The 25754-nt window shown below is 51.1% G+C and overlaps 2 protein-coding genes and 1 long non-coding RNA gene across 5 annotated transcripts in view; 1 reads left to right on the top strand and 2 right to left on the bottom strand.

Annotated features, from left to right (window-relative positions):
* Positions 1-5232, bottom strand: part of SUSD6 (sushi domain containing 6) — an 88649-nt gene extending 83417 nt beyond the window's left edge. The window contains exon 1 of one of the 2 annotated variants that reach the window (XM_030034437.2): positions 5173-5232. The gene's annotated coding sequence lies outside the window, so the exon portion shown is untranslated. Of the gene's footprint in view, positions 1-1843; positions 3446-5172 lie in introns of those variants that run through there. The other variant, XM_030034447.2, reaches the window with a different exon arrangement.
* Positions 5233-12192: 6960 nt separating this feature from the next.
* LOC115349787 lies at positions 12193-19296 on the bottom strand. Its single transcript, XR_003926233.1, has 3 exons — positions 19180-19296; positions 16858-17346; positions 12193-12450 (listed from the first exon to the last, which is right to left on the bottom strand). It is a non-coding gene; the product is annotated as an uncharacterized LOC115349787 (long non-coding RNA).
* Positions 18383-24459, top strand: CCDC177 (coiled-coil domain containing 177). 2 transcript variants are annotated; one of them, XM_030034428.1, is made up of 2 exons: positions 18383-18504; positions 19204-24459. In XM_030034428.1, exon 2 carries the CDS (start codon positions 19212-19214, stop codon positions 21141-21143), a length of 1932 nt encoding a protein of 643 aa, XP_029890288.1. In that variant the 5' UTR covers positions 18383-18504; positions 19204-19211; the 3' UTR covers positions 21144-24459. The 2 variants fall into 2 exon arrangements, with proteins under 2 accessions (XP_029890288.1, XP_029890278.1); XM_030034418.1 differs by having other exon boundaries at positions 18385-18517.
* The last annotated feature ends 1295 nt before the right edge of the window (positions 24460-25754 follow it).

Here is a 25754-nt window from a genome sequence, read left to right as displayed (position 1 = left end):
CTCCCTTCAGAGTCCTGCGGAAAGAGATCCAATACTCCTACATAACATATATCTTCATTCTCAAACAAGATGCAAATTTGGTTTTAATCAGAGATTCTTTCAATTCCCACTCATTTTATTACAAAACCCCATTAAGCCAATGCAGGGAAAAACCAGGAACAGCAGCAAACCACAACATTTAATTACAAACCAGGAGGAAAATGAGTTGAGGGAAAATGTAAACAGTTTCAAAGTTTTCAGAATGGTTCTGGAGCTTTTAAAGTGTAAGCTAAGGAAGCTACGGACAGAGACATGGAGTACTGAAACTGGTTCACTCTAAGCCTGAGGTTAAAATGGTGCACATTTCAGCCTAGCAAAGTTCAAGCATCTACAAGGAAGTCATTCCTATGGCAAGTGAGTTTACACTGCTGGACTGAAAGTCATTCTAGTCCATAGCATAAATACAGTGCAGTGTTTCATTCTCCACATAAAAGTGCTTCCAGAAGCCAGTTTCCCTTTACCCTGCTCTACCAGCTCCAAAAGCTGTACTTTACCTTGCCTACAAGGTTACTGCTGCGGAGGTGATGACCAACCCATTCCACTTAACACTCACTTATACCAGGAAGCAAATTTACTGCTGGGTGGGCTGGTTGCCAGGATAGCAGTTCCCCTCCGGGAACCACCAGAGCAACACAAGACACATCAACCCTCTGCGCTGTGGAGAGGTTCTCAGTGTATGCTCCCCTTTCGGAGCCTGCCCACCGTTCAACACCCAGGCAGAGAAAGCCAGAAGCTGGGGGAAGGGGACAACTGAAGCAGTGGGAAAAAGGTGGTGGTTTTATACCTCTAACTTCTGGTCCTGCAGCTCTTTTGACAGCATGAGCTTCCTCAATAAACTCTTGAATTATCACACACAAATATCATCAGTTTAAAATAAAGAAATAAGCAAGCAAACAACAGGCCAGGCTTCCACTGGTCTCTTATTAGCATCACTAGGCTCTGAAAATACCCTGTTCGCAGACTGCATCACAAAGTAAGCCGTGTGAGAACACTAAGCCTCCTGTGAGAGCGCACTAGCTGCCACTATGCAGTAACAAAACAAACAGCATACGAATGGCGGGTGAAAACGTTTCTTGCTACATACAAGAACTCGCTTCCTGAAATTTATAGGAAGCATTTCCACTGGTTAAACTTAAAATCAATTTTTGCAGCTGCTCAAACAAGCCTGCTAGCAGAGTCAAGGAAAACACAGTCTGCGTAACTACAGAACAGCAAAGCCAGATGAATTACACAGAAGGACTTGCAAAAACAGAGAGTGCTTCATCAGTCATCTACCTGTCCCTAACAACTACTCTGTGCTGGGGCTTAAATCGTTACATCTGAAGTAATTCCATTTGTACCCAGAATAGCTTCATAACAGAGATTAAACATGTACGATGGCATTTCTGAAGACATGACACTTGTCATAACAACTAGATAAACATACAAACTACTGTATTTCTGGCAAGAGAAATCTACTGTAACCAATACCACATTATGAGCAAACATCTTTGCTACGTATGGGTTAAGTTTTCCCTTTTCCTGTTCTAGGAAACACCTTCGCCTTTACATACTCCTAAAGCAGAATTCAATCCCTGCCCCTTCTCCCCCTCCACGCCCCAGTCTTTCAGGCAAGCAGGGCCCAGCCCTGCCAGCAAAAGATCGCCTATCTCCCAGCTAAGCCTGATCAGCTGGGATCAGCTGGTTATAGGAGCCGACAAGTGGCTCAGAAGACAGGGGAGCTGCAGGGAGTCCTTGTACCAGGCAGAGCGCACAACAGGACGCAGACTGGGAAACACTGGAGCAAGGCTTCCAAGCTACTGACCTTTCATGCAGGTATCAGCAGGCAAAGGGCTTCTCTGGGAGGATCTCAGGTTAGCAAGAAGAGATGCAACTTTCAAAAGGGCAAAAAAAGACAGCAGTGGCCTAACGCACTCTGGGTGCAACGTCAAACCTTCCTGGACTGACAGAGGCCAGCGGCTTACACCTGTTTTCTCATAAAAGCAGAACAGGCAAGGGACATATTTGGGCGGTATAGCAGTACACGGCTGTGGTGTGAGCAAGTACACTGATAAAAAGCAGAAGTGATGCAACAGGAACAGCCGCAGACACAGAAACCCAAGTCTGCAGCTAAGAGGTTGCACAGCTGAGGAGCTGAGGTTGAGGCCACTGCAGACTGCTCTTACTGAGTGCTAAAACAGTTCTCCAGACAGGAATAAAACAGCCGAAAACAACCACGATCACAGGACACAACTAATCCCATCAAGATCACTTGATGTACAGGCAGCACACACATTTAGTGACTTCAGTAACCATTGCTCGCTGACTCCCCAGGCAGCTCATGAGCTCAAGCAGCCATTTCAGTCCACCTTCACATGCTGCACTAAATATAAACTCTGCTGATAACTGTCTGGAAACTGTTTCAGCAGAAACGCCCTGCACTGAACAACTCAAGGACACAGGGCCCTCCTCAAAGACCACAGCTGGTCAATTTGCATGACAAGCGGAGAGAAGGTGACAGAACCAAAGTCTCTGCTACAGTAACACTGTGGTTGGGAAATTTCAGCCTCCAGATCAGTACTTTCCCAGACCCGGACTTCACTAAAGCATCTGCGTATTAAAAAACTCCTTTGAAGTCTGAACCCCTGTAAAGTAGAACTTGTCTAAGAGGAGGTTATGGCTCCCTTGTCATGTGCTACTCTGCTCTACAATGAGGTGCAACACCATAAAGTGATAACAATCATCTTCGATTTTAAAAGCTACTTAGATTAGGCTGCAGGTCTTTCAGGCACATTTCCTCCACCCCAGTGGCCCCTTAAAGAAACATACCTTCCTACTTTCAGACAGTACTCTCTTCTCTAGTGGTCCATAAAACACTCATTTATATAACAGGATGAGCCAATTTAAGAGGGGCAATGAAACTCCAACCAAGAAAAAAAAAAGTTATTTTCTTCTCCAAGTTTTGCTTACAGAATCACCACCAGAAACAACATGCAAGTCATAAAAAGACAGAAGCGTGATCTGTAAAACTGCCAGTGCCACAACTGGCCACCAGATTACAATACAATACTGGAAAGAATTATTCTCTCTGCATAGAAATATACCCCCCAAAAATAAGCATTGCACAAAAAGAAGAAAAGGAGGCAGACTTGCAAAGAGACTTATGACAGACACCTGAAGAGGAGGCAGTGGTGAATGAAATCAAGGATAAACTGCAGACAAAAGCACTGATCCTTAGAGCACTGGCATTTAATATGCAAATTCTCTCTGCTTAGGCATTTTGCCTCCCTTTGATGTATACGGACAAGTTCTAACTAGAGATGCAGACTGGGGAGAGTCCCCTTTCCCCATTATCTCAAGTATTTTTTTTCTAGGCAACAGTTAAGTGCTCTGAAAATAACTATATCACTTCTGCTTCTGCTCAGAGGGGAAAAGAAAAAAAACACACACCACAAAAAAAAGAGAAGTATAAAAATTGTTATTATTAAAGGAGAAAGGCAATGTCTTCCTAGCTCTGACGCAGGATGCAAGTGGCAAGCTGGTGCCTGATATCTATAGCGCAGCCTAGGAGAAGAGAAAGACAAGCTGAACAACAAACAGAGGACGGTAAAGATACTCTGGAAGAGATCCAGATGTCTTGAGCTTAGTCCTACCGCATGAAAAATTAAAGAGGTTAAAACCTCCTCTTAAAAACTTTTCTTCCCGTTGTTCTGACCGCGACTCTCCCGAACAAGCTGCATTGCTCCAGAAACCTCAGGAATTACGGTGACAATAGACTCCTGCCAAGAGAAGCACCATTACATAATAGCATTTATGGGAACACGCACAAAAAGCCACTAGGAAGCGCAACCAGACAAGTGCAGAATCCTCTCTGCCCATCAGCTCAGTTTAGCTCTCGACCATTGTGAAGGCGACTTCAGGATATTTTTAATTTATATGTTTACTTCCTCTCACCTCCTTCCACCCAACAAAATCTGTGTTACTGTAACTACACTGAGACCAAGCCCATTCCCAACAGTAACGCAGCCTCCTCGAGAATAAGCCCACTTGAAACTACTGTATTTGCATTAATCTGTTTAAAAGAACACTATGAAAATGAAAAGATGCGTCACTGATTCCACTAAGTAAACATATGAGAAATAAGAACTATTTATTATGGTATTTTTTCATCTTTTCCTCAATTTCAGGGATACTTAAAACAGCTATTGCTTTTCAGTTCTCAAAAGCCCAGCGTGGCTATTTTTGAGCTCCAGGTCCTCCAGGGGATTTACGATAGATTTGTTACGCACACGTCCAGGTTCAGCCTAAGCCCTGCACACGTGTGAAGGCAGCTGCGAGGGAAGCTCTGACCTCTAGGCACTGTTAAGGCACCGTAAGTAAGAAAGCAGAGACGAAGCCCTCGTGAACGCAAAGTTTCTCACGTTAAATCATCAGCAGCGGTGCCTCCACGAACGCCTTCCTCTCAGACACCACTTTTCCTCCGTGCCTCCCCGCGCACCCACGAGCCCTGCGAGAGGAACAGCAGGAGGGAGCAACGAACACCCCTCGGCTGTCACCCTCGGGGGGGGGGGGGGGGGGGGGAGAGGGGGGTTAAACCCCAGAGGCTCACCCCACACCAAGAGGCTCCGCAAGCCTAAACGCACGCTCTCCAGATCGCAGACCCGGGAGAAAAATCCCTCTCTCCCGTCGCTGCCGACCACGCAACCGCTGTGACACGGGGGAGACGCAGGTACCGCAGGTGACGTTATGTAACGGACCCGGCTGGAAAGCCCAGCGCCGGCCTCCCGGGCGGGGAAGGGGCTGCCCCCCTCCCCGCAGCCCCAGGGAAAGCCACCGCCGTCCCTTGGCCGGGCGGGCCGGGGCCGGCGGCCGGGCGGCTCTCTCCCTCTCTCTCCCCGCCGGGGCCGCTCCGCCCCGCGCCCGGGGAAGCGCCGCCGAGACCTTCCGCCTCGGCCGGCGCCCGTCCCCGCCGAAACACCCGCTCCCGTCCAGGTAGGCGGCACGCTCCTCCGCACAGCCGGGCGGCGGCAGGCCCGGCTCCCGGCCCCGCGCCCCGCCGGAGCCAGGCCGCTGCCCCCGCCCCGCGCGCCGGCCGGCCCCTCAGCGGCGCAACCCCCGGAGCGGGTCTGCGCGCCCTCCCCCGCGGCGGCTCACCGGGCGGCTCTCGGCGGGCGGGTCGCGGGGCGAGGCCGGGCGCCGGTTCCGGGCGGGCGGGCGGGCGAGCGCGGTGCGCGGCGGAGGGGCGGCGGGGCGGCGGTGCCGCAGCGGTGGGGGCTGAAGGTCGGCGGCCGCGCGCCCCGGCCGCCCCGGCGTCTCGCCCGCGCAACGCCCCGGCCGCCGCCGCCGCCCGCCAGGCCCCGCCCCGCCCCGCCGGCTGGGGCACGCGGGGCGGGGCGGGCCTTAAAGGGGCCGCGCCGCGCCGCCGCCGCCGACGGTGGCGCGGCGCGGCCGGTGGGGGGCGCCGCGGTGCGCCGCCGCCCTCGCGGCCGCTGCGAGCGGCTGCAGCGGCGGCGGGGGAAGGAAGGGGAAGAAGGGGAAAGGGAAAAAGGGGAAAGGGAAGGGCCCCGCTAACCGGCAGCTGCCGCTTCCGACTTACGAGCCGCAGCAAAGCAGTGGGAGCCCCACCGCGACCGGCAGGCGCGGTTGCTGGAGGCCTGGGGGAACGCTGCGAACCCCCTCCCCTTCCCTCCCCGCTGCACGGACACGTGGCGCTCGATCTCGGCCCAGCACCTGGGAGCTACGGCGGTGAACGGAGCTGGAGCCTTCTCCCGCCTTCTGCTGCTCTTCTCCCGCAGCAGGAGCGGCTCCGCAGCAGCAGGGGAGAACGCTGCTGCGAAATCCGAGCCGTTTCCTTGCGTTTTCGACCCTTTATTCCCAGGTCGAGGGGTTCATCTCACAGCGAGATGCCCGTTGCCTTTGCTGTGGCCGTGAATCCTACCAGAACTTGGGCAGGGGAGAGGCTCAGCCATGGGCAAGTCGCTGTGAATATACCACAGACCCGTCCCTTGCCCTGTCTCCCCTCGCAGCCTGACCCTGCTGGTGTGGCAGGCCTGTGGAAACACAAGCCATGCCTGGCTCCGTCCTGCAGCGCAGGGACAGGTTGTTGGCTGGAAGGTCCAAGGCTGAGCGGCTGCTGGCGGAGGAGAGAGCGCTCACGGGGCTTCGGTGCGCGCAGGCGTGAGGGAAGTTCTGCTCCTTCTTGCCGCCTCCTCTCCCTTCGTCTGCTATTTACGGCCTCTCCCAAGACAACGCTTCACTTCTGTATCCAACAGTGCGCGCAGGGAATCAAGAAGGATCTCTTTCTTTGCGTCCCTTTGTCTTCCTTGAATTAACACTTACCTTCTATAGATCTGCTACATTATTCTTATCTTACTATGGAGAGTGAGGTGTTCTGCCTCTTTTATGGGGGAAGCATACGTAGCTGTACTGGAAAGTGGAGGGAAGTTTACTTTTCCTATTTTTCTGCAATATCACAGCGATCGTTCATAGTAAAAGCCCAAAATAGGCTATAGAAATGGCTTACCATCACTTGATCGGGTATAGGAGATGAACACGGTACGTGACAAAACATTCGCTATAAATACTCCCCTTGTAAGCACTTCAAAACCAAAAAGCAGGAAAAAACGACATGGTCACCCAGAAAACATGCCTGAAGGCAGGAAGGAAGAGACTGGGAGCTAGAGCTGCACACAAACCTGCCGATTCACACAGCTGCTCTTTTTGTGAAATCTTGGGCGCAGGCCAGTATTTTCACTCTGTCCCTTCCACCTTTGCATTTTGCTCTGGTTTGGCCTGTTGGTGCGGCTCTCCTGGACCTGGAGGAAAAGTTCGGAAACCCACGCACCTCTGAAAGAAAAGAGCTCTGAGGAGGCAGCCACGCTGCTCCCTCTACGCATGGCATTAATGTACACAGAAAGGTGCAACTCCTGGCAAATCCTCACTAAAATGGCCTCTCACTGGGGACTGGTTCATATTTTGGGGTTCAACCAGTTAAAGTTTTTAAATATTTAGCAAGTACTTTTTAATTTCTGTGCTATGCTTTGTTTCCTTAATTCTCATTCATACAGATTTCTTTTTATAACTGTATCAAGCCGTAATAAAAAATACAATGCTCTTCCTTTGGGACCTCAGATACACTAATGTGACTGTGCTTGGTTTTTTGCTTATCGTGGAATCACAGAAATCAGCATTTACAGACTATCTTATATGTCCAAAGTATTGCACAGACATTAACTAATGCCTTTTACATCAGATTTACCATACTGCATCAGACCACCGATTCGTCTAATCCAATATTCTGTTTCCAGCGTTAGCCAACAGCCGATGCTTCAGAGGAAGTAAATCCCACCAACTGCCCCTAAAATAGGTACTTCCCTCTTCACAGCCCAGTGCTTGTGACCTACTGGTTCCATTCTTTTCAGGCTCTAGGTTCTGAACAGGGAGGTGAAATATTTTCCCTTTATTACACCTGTGTCAATATAGGAAGATGGGGAGCTGCCACCACCAGCACGCCTCTCTCCCAGGTGAAAAGCGTACGGTCTCAGCACAGGTGTTTTGGCACAATTTTCCTGATGTCCAAAGGCTTTCAGGTTGCTTGAATAGAAATGCAAAGAAAAAATTCATTGAAACATGTAATTTTGGGTAGCAGAAATTTTAAAGCATGAAAGCTGCCAAACTTCACCGGAGGGTCAAAGCATGCTTATTTTGTGCAGCCCCACCTGATTAAACAATTCATTTCTTATCTGCTGGTTATGGATGTCGCTTTTATTCCACAGAAGGAGTGTTACTATCATCACATGAGTCTTAGCCCATCAAGACGCTCCTTCCTGGCAGAGATGCCGACGGGCATTCGGTCAGGCTGCAGGCATTCGGTCAGGCTGCGACTCGCTGGCAGGGGGCCGGGGGAAGAAGGCGGCCCATACATGGGGGCCGTGGGGCACCCCACACCGCGTTTCACCCCGGTCCCCTTGGCAAACCTGCGGCAGTGGGATGGCAGGGGAGGCCGGGTGGTGAACCCCTGTTTTACAGCAATACGAAGCATCTCTCCTAGTGCAGCAAACACAGGCTGTTCTGCACGCCTTGATAGTCCCCCCCAGGGACGGTTGCTGCCCTCCAGATCCAGACCTGCCACTGGATTATCCAGATAAAAGAAACACCTTTTTAATCCCAGCCATGAAATTCTTATCCTCTCCTTCAAACTGCTGAAAGCCCTTCACATCCTTGTGAAAACAGATGGTACCTTTCACCCTCATGCACAGACCTGCCCATCGCTTCCATCCTGTGATGGACTTCAGGTTATCGATGTCTGTCCAGGTGCCACATATCTAACATGACCCCCATTTCAAGTTAATTTCACTTCTGAGAGAGAAGCCACAGATAAAACATGATTCCTGATGGTAGTGCTCAGCTGGAAAAAGTCTCATGACAGTCCAAGCGCTATCAGAGGAGAAAAAAATAGCCTAAGAGATAATGTTACCTCAGGCTGTGACACAACCCATCCTTGCCCATGAGCCCTGGTAACATTACCATCCTGTGCGATGTCCTCCTCCCCAGTGCTATGTGCTCCTGCAGACAAGGAGGGAGTGCTGTACCTGCTCCATGCCATTCGCTCCTTCCTCCGCAGAGCTGCCCAGCCAGCCAGCCAAAAGACTGAGACAGCTCCACTCCAAGAACAAGCTGCTACAGAGACCCTTCAGCACCCAGCTCAGTCACCAAAGACTTTGTGGCTTCCGAGGGCTCCCTCACAAACCTTTTCTCCTTAGTGAGACAGCTCTGAAATTCTTACTATTAAGATGCAGGAGAGCTACTCACCTTTGGCTGCTTCCATCAACCCCCCATGTCCAGATTCCGGTGGGAAAGCAGGTGGCTGGCATCACACCAGAGCTGCCTTTTGTTCCTCGGAGCCGGCAGCGTGCCAGGCATGATTCTAGCAAACGCCATCTCCCACTGGGGTGTACATGACAGCCACGCACACTCTTGCTCCTTTGCCTTCTTGCTGATAACACCTATGTGACCTGCTCATGGGCAACTTGTTTGAAGTGGGATTTGTACAGCAGTAAATCAGTTTTTAAGTGCTCCTGAAATCCTCACAGCCCACTAGCCTCCTGTACAGTTTACCTCTCCTGTTTTGCTTTGTTTTCTCCCACTTCCTTCTGCGCACATCTGTTCTGCCAGCCCTTGGTTACACTCCCAGGATCATACACTGGAACCCATGCACACTTTTCATGTTTAGCAGGGCATTACTCCTTTATTAATATTCAGAGTGGACGCAAATAGAAAAGCTCATCTCCAAAAGACTATTGAAGCAACATGGGAAAAACAACAGTAAAGCAGAAATCTTGGTACACCATCCACCCTCCTACCTCACTGGGGCACTCTGGAAGCAGAGGGGATGATGCCGAGCCCCTCGTCTCTACCTTTAGCCCTCTCTCTGCGCAGTTCATAGCCTGCTGATGAAGGACAGGTGAGTCTAAACCAGGCTAAGAGCATCATCCCTGCCGTGACATTTCCCTTCTCGGACTACCGCCAATATTCACTGCTCTGAGATAATTTTCCTTTCTGTGACTTGAAATGCAGCACGCAGTTGTGGAACAGCCGCTGAGGCTGTCACACCATTGTGGGAGCCAGAAGACCCAGCTCGCAGCCTGGAGCTTATAGGGATTTGGAGCTTGAAGCTGTACAACATTCGTTCTGTACATACAGGCCTGTACCAAAGAAGCTCAGGGAAAAAAAAAGTCATCTCCTGGAAACTACCCAGAGCTTTTCTCTCTGAGGGAAACAAACGAGGCCTTAATTAATTTTCTTTCAAATACAGCAAATTGACTTCTGCTCCAGTTGTGCTAGATTCAAGCCACACAGCACAATGGTATTAATTCCACTTCACTTAAGGGCTAAATGTTCAGAGCAAGGAAAAGGGAGTTTCCTGTAGGTCTTGCTCATGTTGAAGTCAACAACCAAACCACCCTGGTTTTCACAGGAGCAGTTTCTTCAGAGCCTGCATTTCTGAGGTTGACTGTGACATGCCCCTGGGTTAGCACAGCAAAATGCGGGATATATGAAAGGCACTGGCTGAGCAAGTTGCCTGGTCCCTTGCGTGTTTTTAAAGCTCTGCCGCATCCTGCCTCAAATGTCATTTTACAGGCTCAAAGATCGAAGCGCTTTTAGTGTCCTGTCCTAAGGCTAGCTTACTGGTTCGCTGATCACCCTAACTAGCCCTGCTGTCTCAAACTCCCATTTAATCTTTCTTAACACCAGGGTCCTGCCTGCAGGATTTCCTAACACTGGAGTAACACACAGCATTCTGGACAGGGTCTCCTCAGTACCTCGCAAACCGGTGGTGTACTCCCTCATCTCTACCAGAGACACTTTGCCCAATAAACCAGAAGATCATATTGGCCTTCTTAGCGTTTGCTTCATATGGGGAGCTCAGAGCCGCCCTGCAGTCAGCACCTACCCCATGTCCAAGAGAATTGCACCCAAATCCCAGCAGAACGATTCGCCCAGGCACAGCGCTGCTGTACAGCAGCCATCCCGCGCGGGTATCTCACCGTGGTGTTCTACAGCGCCGTGGACCTGTACCAGCTTGTTCAGCACCATCTCACGAATCTCATCCCTATGCTGTGCTAAAAAGCTTAAGAGTTGGAGGAAAAAAAGGTACAACAAAACCCAAATTACTGAGTCCAGTGAAACTGTTAGTGTAAGCAGAGAAACTGCAGAATCTGACCTATATACACATATATATGATGTACCAATTCTACAAAACTGTTATGCGAAAATATCTATCCTGCCCCCTTTAGTATCTGTTCAATGATACAGTACCTGTATCGTGGCGTTTGTGCTACAATAAAGAGGTACGGGGGACCCCCTCTTGCTTGTCTGAGGGATTCCGTTTCAAAGAGGCTGAAGGACAAGATCTCCTTCACTGTAAAATCCGGTGATTAATTTAAATTACCTTCCAACCATCTTGAGATCCTCCTGTTGCCAAATGTATCTAATATATTTAATATACAGCTTCATTATCACATTGGCTATGCACTGCTTAGGGAAGGTGCTATTATTCCTCTTCACAGATGGAAGAGAGAGGCCCAGATCCCAAAGATACCCACTCATAGCATTTATTTAGGTAAAAAAGTGACAAAGCAAAGAACTGAACCTGTTCCTGTCTAACACCCATTGTCCTTGTCCTGGTTTCGGCTGGTATAGTGTTGTGTTTTGGATTTAGTATGAGAACAATGTTGACAACACACTGATGTTTTTAGTTGTTGCTAAGTAGTGCTTATCCTAAGGTAAGGATTTTTCAGTTTCCCATGCTCTGCCAGCGAGCAGGTGCACAAGAAGTTGGGAAGGGGCACAGCTGGGACAGCTGACCCCAGCTGGCCAAAGGGATATTCCAGACCATATGTCATCATGATCAGTATATAAAGCTGGGGGACGAAGAAGGAAGGGGGGGACGTTCGGAGTTACGGCGTTTGTCTTCCCAAGTAACTGTTACACGTGATGGAGCCCTGCTTTCCTGGGGATGGCTGAACGCCTGCCTGCCGATGGGAAGTGGTGAATGAATTCCTTGTTTTGCTTTGCTTGCGTGCACGGCTTTTGCTTTACCTATTAAACTGTCTTTATCTCAGCCCATGAGTTTTCTCACTTTTACTCTTCTGATTCTCTCCCCCATCCCACTGGGGGAGAGTGAGTGAGTGGCTGTGTGGGGCTGAGTTGCTGGCTGGGGTTAAACCATGACAGTCCTTAACCCTTCTTTCTTTCCAACCAGAACTTCATGTTCCAGGATCTCCTGTGAAAAGCAGCCCAATTTACTCTTGGCTTCTCCTTTGTCAATTTCGAAAATTAAATTAAGAAAGTCAGGCATCTCTTGACTTCCTTCTTCAAAATGAAGGGTAGCTGTCAAAGTCGTTCTATTACACAGTAGGTTTTTGTTACAGGACATTTGTTAACTTCTTGGATTCCCATCTGTTCTTTCCACATGATTTTGCATTGTTTGTTTGGCTACATACAGTGACACTGTACACCTCAAGGAAGCAGTAAATCATCATTTTCTTTCTTTTATATAAAACCTCAGCCCTTTTCAAGTTGCAAAGCTGCCTATTAAAACTACTGTCTGCTGACTTTCATATTTTCTGAGGCAACATCTGGCATAATAACTGATTGCAAATATGATCAGAGTTAGGAAGATTTCCTTCCAGCAGTCTTCCAGCTGGCTTTATTCCCAGATATCAGCCCAACAGAAAAGAAAAAATCTATTTGGCACTGTCTCCAGTTGCAGTCTCTCACTCTTCAGGTAGAACAGTTTCCCTTCCCAGGGAGGTTTTGATGACATGGGATTCAGATGATGGGATCTGAACTGCACTGGAACTCGTACGGCCTCTGGGGTTCAGGACGGATGCTCTCTGATGCCTAAGGAATTAGGAATCCCAGCTCGTGCTGTAGAAGAATAATAGAGTTTATCCCCTCCAAAGTCTAAACATACAGATATAGGTATAATTTTGAGGAATCTAAATGTAATCCTATCATTATGAGTAGTAGGCTTCAGCTCCAGACATTCTCCTGTAATTAAGCAGAATTATTCATAAGGGGGTTGGCTGTAGTCAAGGCAGACTCAGTAGCTCAGGTTATTGTTAAACAGTGTTAAAACAGCAGGGGCAACTCAGCCCGGGGTGACCACATCGCTGGCCTAATGTGGGTGCGTGATGCGACTCTGCCCATGTGTGATCGCTCTGCCTCCACGAGTGTGATATTTGTCTTTCAGTTCTGAATTCGGAGGCAGGCATTGTGGGCTTAACACGTCTTTGCCTTTCTCCTCAGACCGTAACGTACATCAATGCAGGCTGAGTGCAGAGCCCCCATATACCTCTTTTACACTCCGTAAGCACGGGTGTATGGCTAACGAAGCGAGGAAGGATCCAGCTCCCAACTCCTGACCCCTCTCTCATGCTCCCTGCTGCACTTCACTCCCAAATGAGAGCAGAAGCAAACAGCAAATCGCTTCCATCTACAAGCTCCTTGGCACAGCACCATCAGGCAAGACCAAGTACAATCTAGGAATGGACAAGTAGCTTATATTTAGACCGGAACATTAAATACTATACCCTGGAAAACTATGTTTTGTTGTGGCTTCTGATAGGGGAAGGAGGAGTGATGTGAGATTTTTGCAGTTCTCCTAAAAATACCTAACCGATAAAATTCATGCCATGGTCAAGGTAGAAATCATACAAGAAGAGAAAAGGTCTCTTACTATTCACCTAATAAACACTTCAGATTAGTTAAACCTAAAATAATTTAAAATCTCCAGTCTTAATCTAACAGTTTATTCTGTCTGATTACACTTTGCATTTTATTTCCCCTGAAGAGCATCACCAGCAATGTCATATTTCCCACTGGTTTTCAATAGCTTCACTTTGTGATTTCCAGGCTGTGCTAGAATAAATAGCGCAGCCTGGAAACTGAAGCGGCATGCAAGACTGATCATTTGCTCAAAACCAACAGTTTTCAAGTAAATGAATGGAACATAATTGCATTTCAGCTTCAGCTTGAAAATGTAACCAGCGTTAGCATGCAATCTTCCTGTTGAGTTTACACTCAATGGCACTTGCTTATTAGAGATGATTCGGGGTCACTGCACTGTTTGTATATGGATAGTAGCTCATGGAGATGTAATTTCTTGTCCTGCACAAATCACTCCAACGGTGTACTCTGACCTCTCATATAACAAAGACATCCTTATACTAATTTCCCAGTGATTCATGTATTTGTTTACTTCACCTTTACTCTGTAACCCTGGGGCCCAACCTATCCTCCATGATTCACCATGTGCAAGGGCTCTGTAACTCCCTCACCACCCATGAGCTCTCCATAAGAAGCCAAGCCTGACCAGGAGAATTGAGTGCATGAGGTTCAGCTGCCGCATCTCGGATTTGGTTTGGGCCAAAATATGCCAGTATTCTAATTTCTCCACTGACAACAGAATATCCCCAAAAGCAAGTAAAATCTACTCTCACATCTATACTTGTTTCCATGGAAATATGCAGTTACAAGGTTATTTTTGCTAATTTTCAAAATTTTCTCTGCCAGCCTACCATATTTTTTTCCAGACAGCCCTGGTAACTGCATAGGTTTACCCAAAAAGAGACTACTGCAGATGTGCCAGACTTGCAGAAAGCCAAGTAGAGAGCTGTTCAGCGTGACCCCAAGAAAGCATCCATGCAGCAACACTGCTGCCAGTCCTTAATACAGAGAGCGCCAATTGTCTGGAGATCCTTTCAGCCAGGGACCAACAAAACCTTTTCGTTACTGAGGACCAAGTGGTTTTGGTGAGATGGCAAACAACACACACCATAGTGCTACCCAGCAAGATGAACACTAATAACAACTCACCGTCAACACAGTTCACATCCTGGCCTTAGACTCTAGCTTTAGAGTGAAGGGTGTAGTATTTGTAGTGCAAGTCTGTCCCCAGTGGCTGCCAAACATTTTGCTTCTGGCAGTAGCCCTCTTACATTGCCCCTCACCATATGTCACCATCTCCTGCTGCCTCCTCATGCCCTGCTCTGCACATCTGCCCCAGCCAGAAGCTCCATATCCCTAGAGACTCGCGTGAAGGGGCTGAGGCCCAGCCACAGATGACAACATTAAGCAAAGCCTCTGGGCCGTGAGCAGTGGGGACGATGCTTTGGCTGTGGGCAGCTACTTTGAAGTCGCTCAGGGTGCTGCGTGCTCACTGCACTGGAAGCGCCTGGCAGGGGGCTGCAGAACAATGCCGACAACCCAGGGGAGGAGGGAGGCTTTGCCTGCATCTCCCTGGCAGGCTGTTTGTGGCAGCAGAAGGAGGAAAGCAAACACCCATCCTGCCACCCACGGAGGAAGAGAAAGGCATGCTGTGCCAGGGCTGTGGGCAGAGCAGAAGCAGGGAGTGACAAGAGCCAAAGGCAGAGCATGGGAAATGGATTAAAGGAGCCAACGCTGAAATATCCCAGAGGAGGACTTTGGTTTTTATCAGGTTGTTACACTGACATCGTGGCATGCTGGGTTTCAGTCCTTGGCTACCAGGCAAGCCCAGCCTTTGAAGTCTCACGGGACTTTATGTTCAGCATTAGCTCAGAGCAGGCTGCAAAATAACTCGGGTGGAGGGGCTGCAGGACTGTAAACAAAGGATTACAGCATGTGGCAAGGGCCTGTTTAGAGAGAAGGGACCGACGCTATCATGGGGATGGGGATCAGTAAGACCTTAGACTGAGTGCCTCATTAAAGTTTTAAACTAGTACTTAAATGGTCCAGCTGACAGAGGAAGGCTATGCTGGAGAGGCTTCGCTATGACTGGGAGAGATGCAGGAGCTGCCTCCAGGCAGGGAAGGGACGCACTTATCCTCCTGCCCTCGGGGAAGGCACCGGGTGCCTGTGCTCCATAAGCAGCCAGAAAGAGAAGGACACTGTGCCTGGGAGATACCAGCAGCCTGTAGCCTAAAAACTGTGTCAGAGGGCTCCTTACTCTCCTCTCCCCACGGCTGTCACCTTCCCCCTATCCCCAGGGTTCAGGAAGCAGCAGTATTCTGGTGCAAAACCAAGAGGTGTCTAAACAGGAGTGAGTAGGCTGAGAGCTGGACTAGCTACACAATAGCTAGGTCAGGGTCCTCGCAACAATGGCGTAAACACAGCATGAGAGAGTAGAAATTGCAACTAGATGGAGACAGGATACAACATGCAAAACAAAAGCTATTTAGCAAGGAGGAAATCATTCACCAACTAACATTCCCCATGGCCGAGGGGGGAACCGTTCTAGAAAGTCAAACTGTATTGAGCGAACCTTAGGAGAGCTAGCAAATCAGAGAAGGGGACATGAGGAGATGCTAGAGGGGAGGAAGGCAACGCACCAGCACCAGGACTGTGCCAGGCAGCACAGACGTAAGTGCTGGGCAGGAGCCCGCTGCTCAGTTCAGGGCAGCAGCTCCTGGGAGAGCCCGACACACTGGGAGGAGGTCAGAAGAAAGGCGATAGCTCATTGTGCAACTACAGAGGATTGATTTGCAATGACAGTATGTTTTCCCTGGCTCTGAGGGGATATAGAAACAGTTTACAAACATTCATAAGGCATAAACCCAAGCAGGAGGGAGGGCAAATTACTTACTAGAGAAGATAAAACAAAGAGAGGAAAACCCAAAGCTGAAAGTAAATAATAACATTTTACCAATGAGCTCTAGTAGGTTGTAAAATAGCTCTCACGAGGAGAGCAGGGAAAAACCTAGGTACGGGCAGTTTTAAAGTTGGGTGGGAAGAAAGTAATTAATGCATGTGTGGTGAAAAGCATACAGAAGAATTTGTTGAAATGATACAAATATTTCCACCCCCACGATCTGTAGTCCCAATTTTCCACTGCCCTGCATCTCTTGCTATCATTAACAGCAATGCAAAGAAGGAAAATGTTTATTAAAGCAGGAGTGTAACCTTATAGTACTGCTCCGCCTGAGTGCGTAGATTTCTAGGCATTAGGTTTTATAATTGTGTGTGGTAAAACGACTCACTAGCAGTGATCCTCTTCAACTCCTCCAGAGAACTCCTCCTGCCCCATCCCAAATCTCCTTTAGTCTTGATGAGGTAGGGGTATGACTCCATGTTTGGATAGTGTGTGTTAATGTCTCCTAAAGTCACACCCAGCTGCTTCTAAAATTTCCCGATAAATCCCCTCCCAATGGCATTTGGGAGACCACTTATAGGACTCCTAAAGATCCACGAGGAAACCCGAAAGATCAAGGCCCAAATACAGCATCACTGGAGGCTGAAACAGCAACCTGCCAAAAGCCCCAAGAAGCCCACACCTTACCTGGCATATACACTTACCAGCTTAATATTTTCCACAAGGAGGGAACACAGCTATGGCTTGACAGCTGTGGCGCTGCAGCTAGTATTAATGGTTAGCCCCATCAGCCAGCGAGCTAGGCTCTTCAGACAGCACAGAGCTGTTCCCTGGCCTGAGGATTTTTCACATAACTAATTACCAAGCTTTATAACCGTCCCCTGCAGACTATGATGATGACGAATGAATGAGATCAGATTAGTCAATATGGTTTATTGGTGGAGTTTGCCCACTCGCTGCAGATGCATCATTACTGTGTGCATTCATCAGCACAGGGATGAGCATGATTCGAAGTCTCTGCCTGTACAATATGAAACCACAACCAACCTGCAGCTCCTCGGCTTTCTCCCAAGGACTCCCGAGGCCTTTCTTGGGTCCCTCCGTTGCTCTGTATCCTTGTCCCAGGCCATCCTGGAAGTCCTTTGCTGAGTGCCATGTCCTTCCTTACTAAAGCGAAGCAGATTAAGCTGCGCCTGTAGAGGTTAAACGAGAAATTGCTGAAAAGCACTGAAGTCGTAACACAGTGGCTAGTGGTGCATTTGCTACTACTGTCCTCTGCCTGACAAAGTCAGAGTGGCTCCACTGTGTGGCACAGATGCTCTGCAGCTCCGCAACCAGCAACGATCCCCTTTTTCCTAAACGGTATTTCTAGAGCAGGGCATTCCTCAACCCCACCGAGGCTGCTGAGCCCAGGATCCCTGCAGAAACGGGGGATCTATCAAAGTAACTGCAACCAGCATGTTCAAAGTGAGCACCTGAAAAGGTGTGCTGTATTGCCTATAACATCACTCTTGTTCCCCCTTTGTCAGTCCTGACACATCCCTGCAGCAAGTAATAGCTTGCGTTAGCACTAAAGGGAATAGGGTTTCACGGCTGGAAACTGCTTTGAACTGAAATTTGAGCTGCGCCTTTCTTTTCCAGCTCTGGCATGAATTCCCTAGGTGGCCCGAGGCAGGCACCTTCATCTCCCCGTGGCTCCGTTTGCCATCCGTAAAACTGGGTTAGCATCCCCTCCTCCTTCTTACACCCCTTTTATCCTTGTTTATATTAACCCTCAATACAGACGGGCTCGTTTGCGTGCAGGCACAGCGCAAAACAGGGGGCGCGACCCTGAAAGCGCCTCTCCTGGGGAAGCCCTGCGGGGAAGGATGGGTGCGCAGAGGGGCAAGCGCCCGGCAGGACGCAGGGACGGAGGGATGCGCACGCAGGGATGGAGGACGCCCGCAGGGAAGGACCCACGCCTGGCGGGCCGGCCGTCTGCCGCCCGCCCGAGCCAGCCCCGGCGCCGCTCCCGCCGCAGCAGCGCCCGGCCCGGCCCGGACCCTCGCAGCGGGGAGGAGGGCGGGACCCCCGCCCGGCAGCAGCGCTGCCCCCGGCCCGGCCCGGCCCCGCCGCGGGGCTGCGGGGCGGGTTCCCCCCGCGCCCGCCTCCGCCCGCCCCCCGCGCGGGGCCTGCAGCGGGCAGCGCGGGGCGCCGCAGCCTGCGGGCGGCCGCCGTGCCCGCCGCCGCCGCCGCCCCGGAGGTGGGGGCGCCGCGCGGGGCCCCGGGTGCCATGGAGGAGCCGCCGCCGCCGCCGCCGCCCGCCTGATCCCTGAGGCTGCCGGCACCGAGACAAAGCGCGGGGCTGCCCGCCGCGCCCGCCCGGTGAGTGCGGCGGGGGGCTCCGTCCTGCGCCGTGGGCACCGGCCCGGGGGGGGGGGGGGGGGGGGAGGTCGAGGTCCCGGTCCCGGTCCCGGTCCCGCACGCAGCCCTGCCTGACACCCCCGTGCACCCCCATCCCCATTCACAGCCCAGACGCCCCCGTCCGCCGCTCCGCCGAGCCCGGTGCACCGCAAGCGTCCTCGTCCGTCGCCCGACCACCCCCCGTCCCAAACTCCCCCACCTCTGGCCCAGACCCACGCCGTGCGCCCCCCGCACCCCCATTCACTGCCAAGCAAGCCTGCGCCCACGGCCCAAACATGCCGCAGGGGCTCTGAACGCACCCCACGCACCCCCATCACCCCACACGCCCCCACGCGCAACCCACGCACCCTAAAGACTCCCCCGCCCCCCGTGCCCGAGCAGACACTCCCAACACCCCCGCTGACCGCCCAAACGCATCTCCCCGCCACAGGCACCCCCCTCCGCCAAACACCGCCCCCCCCCACCACCACCCCAGGCGACTTGCCCCCCTCCCTCCCCAAACACAGCCCCCCCCCCCCGGGGCAGGCAGACCCCACCACCCCTCTCCAGCTCCTCCTGCCCGCCCTGCCCTTGCGCCTTGCCGGGGAGACAAAAGGGGTCCCTGCGCCCACCGCCCCGCTCACCCGCCGCCGCTCTCTCCCTTGCAGGCCGAGCCATGGTGGAGCCGCCGGCTGAGCCTCCCCCGCAGCCCTGCCCGGCGCCCGGGGGGGCAGCGGCGGCGGCGGCGGGGGGAGAGCCGGCCCGGCCCGGGGAGCAGTCGCCGCTGCTGCACCTGGACCTGTACAACTTCGACTGCGCGGCGGCGGAGGGCAGCCGGTACGTGCTGACCAGCCCGCGCTCGCTGGAGGCCTGCGCCCGCTGCGCCGTGCGGCCGGTGGAGCTGCTGCCGCGGGCGCTGGGGGAACTGCTGCGGGAGGCCCCCGGGCGCTCCATGCGGGTGGCCGCCGGCCTCTACGAGGCCTACGAGCGGGAGCGCCGCCGCAAGCTGCAGCAGTGCCGGGACGAGCGGGAGAGGATTATCCGGGAGGAGAAGAGGCGGATCCTCGCGCCCCTCGGCAGCCTGCCGCCCTCGCCCGCCGCCCGCGCCGCCCCCCGGGCCGCCGCCGCCGCCGCCGCCTCCGCCGCCGGCGGGCCCCGGCCCCATGGCGGGGGGAAGGCCGGGGCGGCGGGGGGCGCCAAGGCCAAGAGCCACTCCCTGGACTCGCTGCAGAAGCGCCGTGAGGGCAGCTGGGGCAAGACCTCCTCCGAGTCGGGGGCCTCGTCCTCCTACAGCGGGGAGAGCCTGCGGGAGCACGGGGGCAAGGGGGGCGGCCGGGGCCGGGGGGCGGCCGGCGCCGCCGCGGCCGCCGGCTCCCTGCTGGGGCGCAGCTTCAGCCTGGGCGACCTCAGCCACTCGCCGCAGACTGCGCAGAGGGTGGAGAGGATCGTCAGGGAGGTGAGGAGGAGGAAGGGCCTCTCCGAGGTGCCCGAGAGGGACAAGAAGATCGCGGCGCTGATGATCGCCAAGCACCAGGAGGCCAGCCTGCTGCGGGAGCAGCGGCAGGCCGCCCACCTGCAGTGGGACAGCCAGCGGCGCCTGGCGGAGCGGCGGAAGGAGCAGGAGGAGAAGGAGAAGCAGAGGGCCCTCCTGCAGGGCCAGCGCATGTGGGAGAGCCAGGTGGAGAAGCGTCGCGGGAGGCTGAGCCAGGAGCAGGAGGAAGCCGCCCTGCTGAAGCAGAGGCAGCGCCTGGTGTGCGAGGAGAGGTGGCGGGAGCAAGCGGAGAAGCAGGAGCGGCTGCGGAGGGAGAGGCTGGAGAGGGCCGTCCAGGAGGACAAGCAGAAGAAGCTCCATCAGGAGCACAACCTGAAGGCGAAGGAGGAGGGCAAGAAGGAGCACCGGGAGCGAGAGGAGCAGCTCCTGCAAGAGAAGCTGTCCACCGCCGCGCAGAAGAGGCTGAAGAAGGAGGTGCAGCTGCAGAAGGAGAAGAAACTGCTCAACCAGGCGGAGAAGCTGAAGCACGAGGCCTTGCTCAAGGAACTGGCCAAGCAAGAGGCTGAAGAAAAGGAGATGCTGAAGGCCTCCCTGGAGATGAGTTTGACGAAGGCTCAGGAGAACTACGAGCAGCTAGTGGAGAAGAGGAACCAGGTGCTGAGGGAGAAGGCCAGGCGGGAGGACATGCAGATCCAGAGAGCCAAACTGGCAGCAGAGAAGAAGGAAAGAGAGCAGAAGGAGCACTTGGAGGCCCTGGCCAGGGAGACGGAGAGAAAGCTCCAGCATGCTGCCCAGGTGGCCGAAGAGGTCGTCCAAGAAAAAGCCCGCAAGGTGGTCTTGAGCCGTCTGGAGAAGGAGAAAGTGCAGAAGATGAACAAGCAAAAGGTGGAACAGTACGAGGACTTACGGCGCAGGGAGATCCTCCTCTCTATAGAGAGGAAGCTGGAGAGGAGCGAGCAGATCTTCAAGGAGAAGAAGACTGTCTTGGAAAATGCCAGGTCTGTCGCTCGGGCATCCTTCCATGTCCGGGAAAAGGTACGGGAGGAGACGAACATGCGCACCTTTGACAAGATGGCCTTGGAAGCAGAACTGCATGCCCACCTGAATAAGAAATGAAAGACTTTGTCATGGATGAGTGGAGATACATCACTAGTTGTCCATCATGATGCATCAGAAAGCTCCTCCACGTTAACATTTAAAAAGCAACAACAACCGACAACCGCCCTAATTTCTTATTTTGGGGGAGCAGGGTACCGCACAAAAACGTGGCAGCTATTTCACATACTGTTTAAAATATGTTTTTGTTCTGGGTGTGTTTTAAGGACTGACCTCAGTCATCTTTATGGAGGGGAAGCGAGTTTTTGTGTCCTCCACCCCACAAGCACACGCATCTTCTCAGAGAGGGCCGCAAAAGAAGTCTGCTTGAAGCCTGTGAGTTACCGATTGATTGTCTACACTGGAGCTGATTACAACTGCACTCTTCTCAGTTGGAAATGCAGACAACACAGACTACTGATTGCTAGAGCCTACTGAGTAAGAACCATAACCACCCCAGCTGATTCTGGCTTGAGTGACAGGCGGCTTGGTTTAAGTTACGGGACTGCATTTTCAAAGCCACTGCGCTCCCATGCCGAAGGTGAGGAGGGCTGGAGTAGAGAACGCCGTGTGCCCCTCGGTGCCCCTCACCCGCTGCTGGTGCCGAGCTAGAGAAAGCACAGATCAAGACTTCGTAACACCATGTAAGTAGACGTTATGATCAGAGCTGGGCAGAAGCTGTTAGAAGTGCTCACAAATACAATTTCACTTTTGCCATTTGCAACTGTTGCCCTGCCTGGTTTTATCCTCACCCCTCCTTCTCCTTTCCAAGTTTCTCTTGCAAACATTTGTACAATTTATTATTTTCTCTCGGAGGGGGAGAGAGGAGAGAAGTTTGTGGGCGATCTACAAACTGACAGGCACCCACGCAACCCACTTGTTCATTAAGATACACAACCCACTTGTTCATTAAGATACATGAATGAACCTGTGGAAACTGGCCTTTGTGGCAAACATGCGGATCCATTTGTAAATGGAAATCTGCAAACAGATTGCATGGAGAAATTGCCACCCTTGAGAGTTCTCAAAACTTGAGGAGACCCTTGGCAACCTTATCCAATTTGGCCTGCCTTGAGCAGGAGGTTGGACCAGGTGTGCTCCGTAGGTCCTCTCCAACCTAATGGTTCTGTGAGTTGCTTGCAATGAGACATTCACCCAGCTCTTATCATCGTCTACTGAGCAGGGCAGCATTTGTCTGTCCACTGGTGCTAACAGTTGTATTCTTATAGAGGGCATAAAAAAGAGTAGATGCACAAAATAAGGTACATGACAGATTCTCTTAGATGAGGATCATGGCTTTTTTATAACTAACTCGGTACCATTTAGAGGTAACTGAGTCCTTCTGCCGTTAATGCACTGGAAATGTGAAAAGCCTACCTATGCCCCATGTACAGCATTCAAGACAGACAGTGTTCTGCTCCAGGTTTCCATGTTTACTCTCTGCTGGGTTGCAGTTATGAGCACGCATCCAAACCAGGCACTTTCTGCTGGTTTTTTTCTGGCTCTGGGCAGCGCCCAGCTCTCTATTCCACCACCCATGATGCCTGGATGGCATCAGACCTGGAACGTGGAGGAGAAGCAGCAAGAACAGCCTGGATCTTGCTTCCTTGCGGATGTCTCTGACAAAAAACACAGCGGAAGAGAAAACCAGAAGAAGGTTGACATATGGCACAGGCATGCAGTCCTGCACGCATAGATTACTTACCAGAGTTTCCTCGGAGGTGACAGCGGGTAAAAAAACCTCTCTAAGGAAGGTGTTAAGTGAACAGCAGCAACAACAGTAGACCAAGCACAACCTGGTACCCTGCAAGGCTTGGAGACATTGTACAAACAGTGTTGAAAATTAAGCGAGTAGGGATTTTCTTTGATTTTGATGGAACTTGCTCTTCTTTGAATCACGGTACAATTGGTGCTGTTGAGGGCAGGCAGCATGAAAGTAGGAAGTAGGGCACCTGAATGATGTTTGCTCTGTCAATCATTGGCTCACTGTGTAACGCCAGGCAAGTCCTCAGGGGCTGGGCTTGCTCCTATTGATATAAAGGGAAGCAGAGTCAGGCTCTTGGGATTGCTGGGACTTGCCGGAAATAGTAACACTCAGCTTGGCAGAACGCTTCAAAGACTTCGGACAAATGATGCTAACAAAGCACAAAGTACTATTTATTTATTTATTTATTTATTTATTTATTTATTTATTTATTTGAGTGGTTATTAAAGTAAAACATATCCATTGGTGAAAAGCACTAATTAACACGAAAATCTAAAAATATGGGTAGCTGTGTTACTGTTTCCAGCTGTGTTACTGTTTCCAGCTAGGAGTCTGTCCCCTCACCCTGGTCCTCAAAACAGCGATCAGTTTGAACAGTGAAACCAATCCTGCTGTAACACCGGACAAGGTCCTTGATAAAAAACAGTCATCGTCACGTGTTGTTTGTACCGCAGTGGTCCATGTGTGCTGTCGTAGCTGCAAAGACCTAGAAAAGAGATGCCCAGTGGCCCAAATCCAGCCTGCACAAAACTTCCTTGCTCCCTGGCAGCACTAGAGTTGGGATAAAACCTGCAGTGAGTCCAGCATAGCCAACATGTCACCTTGTTTGTAGCCTTTGGGGATGCAGAGAAAGCCTGCCAGCATGGATGTGAGGGCTCTTGCTCCCCGCGTCATCACGCTGTGGTTGAAGTTCACTGCTCGATCCATTTAGCAGAGGGCAAATGGGGAGAGCTGGGAAACAGTGAAAAGAAGGCAAAATGTGGTGGACAAATGAGCAGACACAGTCTCTAACTGGAACAGCAGTTTTTCCCTAAAGGTCTACTGCTATCTACCTGAAGGCTTTGTCCAAACCTCCCTCTGATGGGGCATTTCCAGTGTGGACTGAGAACATTTTACGGCCCAGCAGATGTGTCTTGGCCACCGACTGTAATTACACCTGGGGTCCATCTCGTGCTGCTGACTGAGTTTGACACCTTGGGGCTACAGCCGAACTAATTAAAACACACCTATGTGGTGGTAATTGGATTGGCAAACTACTGTTCCTATACCATGCAGTGTGCAGCTCAAGTTTTGAATGTGCAATCTAAGAAAAAAATATTTTTTTTTCAAAAGACATTAATCTGTGTATGGATATTTTTTATTTCTGTAGTGGTGCCAGTCCAAAGTCTGTGAAAGTCAATGGAGTTTATAAGTTGTTTAAAATTGTGGCATGGAAAGCTAAGTCAGCAAGTTGGGTGGAGGCGTGAGAGGTATTTCTTGGGTCTGCTTATGCTTCTGTTTATTTGAGAAGGAGTTTTACTGGTGGATTTCTGTGGGAACAGAAATTAAACCCTGGGACACATGTAAAAAGTATGGCCCTTTTAGATGAGGCTTATTTGGTGTTTTTGATATTGAGCTGCAGGCCAGGGAGAACTAAAAATCAAAGCAAGCAACAGGTTACCTCACAGCTCGGAAGTAGATCACGGCTTATTTAGAGCAGAGGAGCAGCTGATGAATTTGATTAGGTCCTGCAGAAAGGTAACTTAGGTTGGTCCTGTCCTGGGATTAGAAAACACATTTTAGGCTTTTGCTGTATTATAGTCATAAGGTTATAATAAAGACTTTCCTTCTAGGCCATTTGCGTGCATGCCACAGAATGACCACTAGACCTTGAAATACCCATGCTTTAAAAGCAACAGCAACAAAAGGACAATTATCGGGAAACTTCTGTCGCTGGTAACACATCTTAGATCCAGTTAACATCAAATTCCCAGGTTTCAATTCCTAAACACTTGGAGTCTAGCTCCAGCTTTCATGTTGGATCCCATAGATCTAATGGGACAACCCAAAATCTGAATCCAATGCCACTAAACGTTCCAATCTAAAGCCAAACACTGACATATGGACGCACCTCTAACCCCACTTGAAAACCACTGCTCTGCTTATTACTGCCCATTGACTAGGACTACTGTTAGAAGTTGACCTGCTAGAAACCACTCTGAATGTTTACAGGGTTTCTGAAGTTGAGATACTGAAACACGAGGGAGAAAGACTCCAGTGTCATTTACATGTTCTAAAACCAATTACGGGACCATGTCCTGGGATTCATTTTCAGGTAACCCCCCCGTCATTATATACTAATGTTTTGCTTAGTGAGACAACATGATCAAGCACACAGTATTGGAAAAGAAGAGTCTGTCACACTGCTGGCTGTAGGAGAATAAGACAAGTAATTTCAGAGGCCCCAGAACTGTGCAGCCTGGTTTCCTTGGGCGGGTGACCTGTGATTCTCACTTCAGTGAAACCAAGGCTCCAGGAGGAGTTCATCTTGTATTGGACATCAGAGAACTCATACATGGGGGAGAAGCATTGACTAAAGAGCAGTTTCTTTTGCTGAGCTCTGGATGAATCTTTCACACATTTTGAGTGTTCACAGACTACGTTGTTTATGTGGATTGTCTAGTTTTTAATAGCATCTGGGCTAAAGCTGGAGCCCTTCAGTGCCAGTGAGAATGCCAACAATCTCTTCTGCACGCTGCCTCTTCACACAAAATTCATCACTAAACCACAATCTCTCTGTCAAGGTTGAATTTGGCAGATGCGTTCAAAAGCTATTAGGAGGAGCATCTGCACTCGTTAATATTTTACAAGGTATTTTTTAACCCAGT

The sequence above is a fragment of the Aquila chrysaetos genome, chromosome 2 (genome assembly GCF_900496995.4).
Source record: "Aquila chrysaetos chrysaetos chromosome 2, bAquChr1.4, whole genome shotgun sequence".
Classification (NCBI taxonomy): domain Eukaryota; kingdom Metazoa; phylum Chordata; class Aves; order Accipitriformes; family Accipitridae; genus Aquila; species Aquila chrysaetos.
Note: the sequence above shows the minus strand (reverse complement) of the source record. Positions and strands in the feature narration are given on the sequence as shown.

Bases quoted from the DNA above. Each gene is read 5' to 3' on its own strand.
- CCDC177 (XM_030034428.1), top strand. From the start codon at position 19,212: ATGGTGGAGCCGCCGGCTGAGCCTCCCCCGCAGCCCTGCCCGGCGCCC.